Source organism: Balaenoptera musculus, chromosome 11 (assembly GCF_009873245.2).
Source record: "Balaenoptera musculus isolate JJ_BM4_2016_0621 chromosome 11, mBalMus1.pri.v3, whole genome shotgun sequence".
NCBI lineage: Eukaryota > Metazoa > Chordata > Mammalia > Artiodactyla > Balaenopteridae > Balaenoptera > Balaenoptera musculus.
Genome location: NC_045795.1, coordinates 60,046,298 through 60,054,809, shown reverse-complemented (window position 1 = coordinate 60,054,809; position 8,512 = coordinate 60,046,298). Strand labels below are relative to the sequence as shown.

The 8,512-nt window shown below is 43.0% G+C and overlaps 1 protein-coding gene across 1 annotated transcript; it reads left to right on the top strand.

Moving 5' to 3' along the window:
* The first annotated feature begins 2,604 nt into the window (after positions 1-2,604).
* On the top strand, positions 2,605-6,063 carry RPL14 (ribosomal protein L14). Its single transcript, XM_036870137.1, has 6 exons — positions 2,605-2,683; positions 3,195-3,296; positions 3,892-3,986; positions 5,263-5,362; positions 5,455-5,508; positions 5,722-6,063. Exons 1-6 carry the CDS (start codon positions 2,681-2,683, stop codon positions 6,001-6,003), a joined length of 636 nt encoding a protein of 211 aa, XP_036726032.1. The 5' UTR covers positions 2,605-2,680; the 3' UTR covers positions 6,004-6,063.
* The last annotated feature ends 2,449 nt before the right edge of the window (positions 6,064-8,512 follow it).

The following is an 8,512-nucleotide window of genomic DNA, read 5'->3' as shown; positions in this document are numbered from 1 at the left end:
CCTGCAAATCAAGATTCTCTGGTTGTAGAGCCAGGAAACACATTTGGGGGAAAGAAATGCACAAATCATAAAGGTAGAGATTTGAAAGTTCACAAGCTGAACACACTAGTGTAACCAACACCCAGATAGAGAAACTCTCCAGCAGCTCAGAAACCCCCCTTCCCCCTCCAGCCATTGCTGACTGCACCAGGGGTAAAAGTGACTACTTCTAATATCATAGATTAGTTTGCCTGTTTTGAATTTTCTATAAATGAAATCACAGAGTATATACTCTGTCTGGTTTATTTTGCCCAGTGTTGGGTATAAATTCATCCATGCTGTTCCCATGTAGTTGCTGTTGACTCCATCACTGCAAACTTCCACAATTTAACCATTCTCTTGTTTATGGCCGTTGGGTAGTTTCTAGTTTGGGGCTGTTACCAAGAAAGTGCTGCTATGAATATTTTTATTCACGCCTTCTGCTTTATAAATTATAAAGCAGGATACCAAGGCCTAAAGACTACCCAATTACTGAGCCCCTCCCTATTCAGGTACTGTACCAAGAAAAGATTTCAAGTTTCTGCTTTCATGGAACTTATGTCAGTTGGCACAAAACTACAACCTAAGTGAACGGAAAAATCAGTCGAACAATTGCCATTATGATAATAGCTCTAAGGAAAACAAAAAGCTGAGCTAGAAAAGGGAGAAGTAGAACAACTGCAATTTTTTTATGTGGTAGTCAGGTTAAGTCTCAGAAGAGGTATCTAGAAAAAAATACAAGACATAAGTTGCTACTGCTATTCAATGAGTATGAAGAGGGAAGGGCATTCCTAGCAGGGAGACACCATGTACAAAAGTCACAGCACAAGACAGTTCTTGGTGGCCTGGTCAAGATCAGTGTGGCTGAAGCACAATGGTGAAGGAGGGATGGCATAAGATGTGTTTGGATATAGGAACACATGATGCAGGGCCTTGTAGGCCAGAATAAGGAGTTTAGATTTTATTCTAAATACTGTAGAAAGCCACTAAAGTATTTTATTTTATGTATTTATGTATTTCTTTATTTTTACATATTCTGGACACAAGTCCCTTATCAGATATTTGATGTGCAAATATTTTCTCCTATTCTGTGGGTTGTCTTTTCACTTTCTCTCTCTTTGTTTTGGCTGTGCACCGCGGCTTGCAGGATCTTAGTTCCCCACCAGGGATCAAACCTGCGCCCCCTGCAGTGGAAGCGTGGAGCCCTAACCACTGGACCACCAGGGAATTCCCTGAAGTACTTTAAAAAGAAAGTGATGTGATCTGATTTATTTTTTAAAAAGATCCCTCTGACTGGTGAGCAGAGAACAGAGTAAAGGGAGCAATGGAGAAGGCAGGTCACTTAGAAGGCTGCTAGAACAGTCCTGGGAATATACACTGGCAGAGAGCTTAGAGGAAAGGACTGAAATACATTTGGGAATTGTCAGCACAACGATCAACACCTTAAGGATGAAAGTTAACATTGCCATATTGGGACCAAGATATATCCTGCAGGTGTTCTGATGTGATGCATCAAGGACACGGCATTTCTACCAAAAACTGCATAATCTGAATCTAATCATGATGAAAACTACAACAAATCCACATTGAGAGACCGTCTACAAAACAACTAGCCTGTATTTTTAAATGTCAGTACTGTGAAAGACAAGAAAAGGTTTACTAGAGATTTTAAAAGACTAGACGTGATAACTAAATACAAATTGTAACCCTTCATGAGATCATAGACCAGGAAGATTTTTTTTCATTTGCTGGAAATGACATAAATGGAACAACTGATAATATTTGAATAAGGAGTGCAGATTAAATAATAGACTATGTAGGAATTCCCTGGCTGGTGAGGATTCTGGGATTTCACTCCCGGGCCGGGTTCGATCACTGGTCATGGAATAAGATCCCTCAAGCTGTGCTGTGGCCAAAAAAAAAAAAAAAAAAGAATGTTATTATTAATTTCATGAGTTCGACCACTGAACTGATTATGTAGAATAATGTCATTGTTTTTAGGAAATATCACATTTAAGTGTGTAGAGATAAAGGAACATCATGACTGCAATTTCCTCTCAAATGGTTCAAAAAAAAAAAAAGATTAAAAGATAAAGCAACGGTAAAATGTTACCACTTGGGGAATCTAAGTGAAACGTTCATGGGAATTATTTGTACCAGTTTTGTAACTTTTCTGTAAAGTCTGAAATATTTTAAGATGAAAGGTTAATAAAATTACTGGAGTCACTTACAGAAAGAAAAAATCTAGGATTAAGCCATCGGTAACATTTAGACAAAAATCGGGAAAGAACGTACTGAGTAGCGGAAGGGAAGATGGAAGAACGTTAAAATAGAAAGTCGAAAGGAATGAGGACAGAGTCACAATGGAAAGCACAGCTTCTGCGCCTTCACCCTCAAGCCCTAAGAGACAACCTTCCTACAAATTACCCGCGGTATTAACTAAGCCAATCCCGCGATTCCAGTCAGGGAAAAGGAGCGCGGCTTCGGCATGCTCCGGCAGCCTCCGGCTTGTTTTCCCAGTGAGCATGCGTGCGCGTACGGGCGAACGTCCCAACCAATCGGTGCCCACGTCGGTGTCTCGTTCATCGCAGGGGCGGGGCGGCTTTCTACACATGCGCACGGTTGGGGGGGGTTTTCTTCCTTTTCGCCGAACGCCGCCAATATGGTGAGTGTCCCAGGCGTGGGCTCCGGGTCTGCCCGCCATGCCGTTCCATCTCTGCTTGGGTTGGGGAGTGGAGGCGCGGAATGGCGCCCAGTGGGTCTTAGGTAGCGCGCGGTGAGGGTCCTCGGGTGGGCAGGACGTGGAGTTGGGAGCTTTCCGGATGCGCGCCTGACGAGCGCGTGTGGGGCCCGGTAGGCCCGGCGCTGCCTGGGCCACGCGTGCGCGCTTCGGCCGCCTGCCCCGGACCGCTGGGGTGGCCACCGGGGCCAAGCCGGGATGGGGCTGGTGATCCGGCCGTGCAGGCCCCATAGGCCTGGAGGCCAGCGGGAACTTGGCTTTTGCCGCCGCCGCCGCCTCTGCGGATTTCGTCCATCTAGGTTGCTCCATGGCACCTGGGCGTGTTACCCTCAACATTCTTTTTCCCTGTTTTTAGCCACACTACCTTTAAGCTGCAAAGCCTTGCAAACTAGGGAGTATATTTAATCAGTTATTTTCCCCCACCTCTCAATTTTAGGTGTTCAGGCGCTTCGTGGAGGTTGGCCGGGTGGCCTACGTCTCCTTTGGTCCTCATGCCGGGAGGCTGGTCGCGATTGTAGATGTTATTGATCAGAACAGGGTAAGTGCAAAGGAAAAGCGTCACAGCTTCACATGGCAGTGGATGGTATGCAGTGTAGATGATAATGGTAATTGTCCCAACAGCCGTCTTAAGATAGGATTACCACGGGTGGTAGCTTTATTTTAGGAAACAGCCAGCGCAGATAGGGGTTAGGAGTACAGACTTGAATTGGCGCATACTACTGGGTTTGAGTAATACTTCCGCTCCTTCAGCTAGGCAGAGTTTTTAACTAATTATGGGCTAAAACATAGGTGAGGTTTAAATCAGTTATTATGTTTAAAGCAAGTTTAGAACAAAGCCAGGCACATAGAAAGCCGTTATTTGCTATTGTCACTGTTTGAGCACCACAACTAAGGGATTGACCAAAGGCCGTGAATAATCATAAAGTTATTTGTTGGGAATGCAAGGGTTAAAGACTTTAAATTATATGTAGTTGGGTTTTATGCTGTGCTACTGTTGCTAAGTCTTTTTAACCTTTAAAAAAAGCATTTAAATATAAGAATTTGATGATTCTGAAAGGACTATTATATAGAATATCTGCATTTTGAATGCTGTTACATTTTTACACTGAGTTCCTTGGTTTTACGTCTTCTAGGCTTTGGTGGATGGACCTTGCACTCAAGTGAGGAGACAGGCTATGCCTTTCAAATGCATGCAGCTCACTGACTTCATCCTCAAATTCCCACACAGGTAATTCTCCACCAACCGTCACCCCTCCCCTAGTTTTGTTAATGCTAGCAAAAGTTTGCTTAGTTTAATTTAAAAATGTTTTTGCTATTTTGTTGTTTTTCTCTTGAGAACATAGTAAGCAGTGTGAAAGAGCAATTTAGGAGAGGGATTTACATCGTAGAAGTGGACAGGCATTATTTACTTCTAAAATGCCCTGCGGTCCTGTAGTTCTCTGGCTTTCCCTTTATCCAGATTTCCCATCCTTTTTCTCTTGTCCCCCTTTCTTTCACGTTTTACACAACAAAAGCCTCCCTATATGTGTGGTTCCCCCAACATATGTTAGTCCATTTTAGCTTCAGAACAAAAATAGCAATTGTCTCTTGCAACTCTATCATTAGTTGAGCTTTTTGTATGTGTTGGCTACTAAGTATTTAATATACATCATCTCCTTATGATAGTCACAAAGAGGTTGTATTCCCAGTTGTTTATAAGGGATTAAGGCAGTCATTCTGTGATTCTTGACGTGATTTAGGTTATAGAAGTGAAACACTATGGTGTGTTGCTGTGCAGTGACAGTTGTTTGCAATGGAACATGTGCTGTGACATATTACTAGTTTATTTTCTAAGCATACTGGGTTTTGATATTTGAAAGGAATTTCAAAATGATTATAATTCCATTCTATGGTGTTTGAACACATCTTTATAAGTTATTGTACAAAATAAAAGCATAAGGCATAAGGATTAACTTTACATCATTGTTTATGAAAAGGAAAATGCTTTTTACACATCCACTACTTGAGTGATACTATATACATGATCAGGTGATTTTTAAACCCAGAAAGTGGAATGGTTTGCATATTTTTATTAAAATTGTGTGTTTGAGATTATAAGACATTCTGGCTTAGTGAACACCGTTCAAACAAGTAAAAGATACTGATACATTGTGTCAGGTGGTGTGTTTTCTATGGAGACAACTAGAGCTGGAAGTAGAAAAACTGAGAAGGGTTCTTTTGGCATTTTCCTTATGCTTTTTTAATTTGAGGGGTATAAATTGTGCCTTTTCAGAGGACGAAAAGCTGTCCTTGGATCTCTGTGGCTTCAAAGATGATATCTGTTTGTTTGTTTATTTTATTTTTTGGCTGCACCGGGTGTTAGCTGCGGCATGCGTGTGGGATCTAGTTCCCTGAGCAAGAATCGAACCTGGGTCCCCTGCATTGGGAGCACAGAGTCTTAGCCACTGGGCCACCAGGAATGTCCCAAAGATGATTTCTTAATCTATGGTCTTGGCTCTGTCTAGTGCCCGCCAGAAGTATGTCCGAGAAGCCTGGGAGAAGGCAGATATCAATGCAAAGTGGGCAGCCACAAGGTGGGCCAAGAAGATTGAAGCCAGAGAAAAGGTAATGATTTAGAGTCATTTGAATTTGGACCTTTCCTGGGGAGGATTACAAGGTGGTATGACAGGGATTTTTTTTTTTTTTTTTTTTAACAGAAAGCCAAGATGACAGACTTTGATCGTTATAAAGTCATGAAGGCAAGGAAAATGGTAAGTTTTTAATTAATTCAGGATTGTTGTATTCCAACCCTAAACTTGTTTGTCTGGTTAATTCTGCTTGCCTAAGCTTATAGACCAAAGTTGACTTCATAGGAGTCTTAGACATCATAAGGGTTGTCTTTTATACATACATATTCCATACATATAAGATAGATATGTGTTTTGTATGCATATATGATAAACATTTCTCTTGAAATTTTTCAGAGGAACAGACTAATCAAGCTTGAAGTTAAGAAACTTCAAAAGGCAGCTCTCCTGAAGGCTTCTCCCAAGAAAGCACTTGCTGCTAAGGGGGCAGCTACGGCAGCTGCTGCAAAGGTTCCAGCAAAAAAGATGACTGCTACGGGTAAGAAGGCTCCAGCCCAGAAGGTTCCTGCCCCGAAAGCTGCAGGCCAGAAGGCAGCACCTCCTCCAAAAGCTCAGAAGGGTCAGAAAGCTCCAGCCCAGAAAGCACCTGCTCCAAAGGCATCTGGCAAGAAAGCATGAGAGCATAAGAGGCTGTTATAAACAGAATAAAGGTTCTTTTTGACATGTTGGCAAATCTAATATATGGATTAAAGTCTGTTACTGGGGCCGGGATTATGAGGCAGATTGATGGTAGGGTTGTTAACGTCGTCATTGGAGAATCAGTTCCTTAGTCCCACTCTGCCCAGATTCAAAGTCATCACACAAAGTCATAAGTAATGTTCTCATGGGAAATCATGATAATTAGACCACTGGGTTAATTTTTTTCCCTTGTACAAATATATTTCCCATAAATAAGTAAAATCCCAGCTGGTTTTGATGCTGGAGTTTAGTAAATTTTCTTATAAAAATAAACTAGGAAAACAAATACATTATACATTGGTTCCTTAAAGTTTCTGGTTCCCAATCATTTCTAATCAAAAGCTGGCTTCTGAGCCTCACTAGGACAAGGAGGACAGCTCATTTTTGCTTGGTGGTATTAATAGGCAGGTGATAGAGTGTAATAGTTTCTGTGATAGAGGAAATACAGGCAGTTTTGGGTTACCTGTCCTTGGCTGAGGGGGTTGTCTAAAGTGGAATCTTCAGCTTCCACCCAAAAGAAAGATGATGTAAGGGGAAGGGTGGTATGAACCTTAGGAATATAGAGGACTGGCCAGAGGCCACTGGACCCGGAAGCCAGTTGTTGGGTCTGTGTTGGGCAGGTGGGGTGTAGGAAGCCATAGGGTGTTTTTAAATGGAATGATACCTGAGATTCAGATCGTGTGCTGTTGAACTGAATGAAACAAGGGAACAAGAGTGGGAAGGTCAGGTGGTGTCAAGCTTGGCAGTATTCCTTACCTTGACAAGGGTCCAAAACAAAGTGGCAGTGGTGATGCCATTTGGTAGTCTTCATATTAATGTAAATAAGTGATGTCTTTTACTAGTGTCTTGGTTTACCACTGGTGCTTCTGTCCCACCTTTTCTTCTTGGATTAATTTTTTTTTTTTTTTTTTTTAGTTTCATGAACTGCATTCTATAGTATTCCAGGTAGCGTTCATGAGTAATAAACTTTTGAATGCTTACTTGTCAAAGTATTTTTATTGTGCGCTTATGAGTTTTTACTCACAGCCATCTGATAGCGAATGTATGGGGTTTGTTTTTTTGTTTTTTCCCCCACACCATTTCTCTAACTCTCCACACTTCAGTTCAATTCTGACCCTTAACTACCCAGGTGAGCCTCAGGTTAAGGGGTCTGCCCCGACTTCAGACATCAATTGCAAGTCCCAGGCATCCTGTACTTCTCACTGTGCAGCTGAAAATTGGAGTTCCCATGACTCCCTCCTTAGGTTTAACGGTTTATTAGAGCTAAGGCTCATTGCAGAACTGAGAAATACTTTGTTACCAGTTTGTCACAAAAGATAAAACTAGGGAACAGCCAAGTGGAAGTGCATGGGTCAAGGTGTGGGGGGAAGGGGCATACAGCTGCTGTGCCCTCAGTAGCTTAGCACCCTGCCAGCACTTTCATGTATTCATCCTGGAAGCTCTCTGAGCCCCCCATCCCTTGAGAGTTTTTATTGAGGTTCATCAGGTAGGCACGTTTGTTAAATCATTGGCCATTGGTGATTAGCTGGATCTCCAGCCCCTCTCTGCTCCAGGCGGTGGGGCCACGTGGTCCCAATCCCCTGGTGGATTCCTCTGGTGACCAGGCCCCCCCAACTGTCACCTCGAAGTTAGGAGCCCCCAGCTACCGACGTATCAGAAGACACAAAGGCAGTCTCACTACTCCGGAGACTCCAAGGATTTTAGAAACTTCCTGTGTCACAAAGAAGTGAAGACCAAATGTGTATTTCTTTTTTTTTTTTTTTAATTTGTTTAATTTTTTAATTTTTTGGCCATGTGGCATGCGGTATCTTGGTTCCCCAACCAGGGATGAACCTGCGCCCCCTGCAGTGGAAGCGGGGAGTCTTAACCACTGGACCACCAGGGAATTCCCCAAATATGTATTTAAATCACAGTATTACAGCTTGTATCTATGTGATAGTTTAGAACCAGAAGTTATAAGTGCTTTGCATGAATTGACTGAGTCAGTTAATCCATTGAATTTATGAGTTTGAAACTATTACCATTCTCAACTGAAAAACTGAGGAAAAGGTTAGTAATTCGCACAAGGCCATACAATGAATAAATGGTGGAGACAGGATTTGAACCTGGGTAGTCAGACCCCAGACTTATGATTTTAGGTCACAGTCCAGGCCGTCAGCCACTAAGCGGGAGAATGGGGCTTTACATTCATTAGGTTAAGTTGCTGCTAGCAAACCTTAGCGCCAGAACTCGAAGCATCACAAGAAGTACAACGTGGTAACTGTCCTTAAGGAAGTGATCGTCAACTTGGGGTGAGCAGCCATAGGGAAGAGCCGGTGAGGGAGCAGTAGTCTGGGGTCTGGCTTGGGGGAACCATGGAGAAGGGCCAGCCTCCCGGCTTCCTAGAGAGGCGCCCAGGGCGCCGGCCTGGAGCGCTTCCGCTTTGGCTCTTCGGCTGGGCTGCCGGCAC

Excerpts from the sequence above, each read along its gene's own strand:
- RPL14 (XM_036870137.1), top strand. Across the intron at positions 3,987-5,262 it reads ATCCTCAAATTCCCACACAG|TGCCCGCCAGAAGTATGTCC; the intron begins GTAATTCTCCAC and ends GGCTCTGTCTAG. Across the intron at positions 5,363-5,454 it reads AGATTGAAGCCAGAGAAAAG|AAAGCCAAGATGACAGACTT; the intron begins GTAATGATTTAG and ends TTTTTTTAACAG.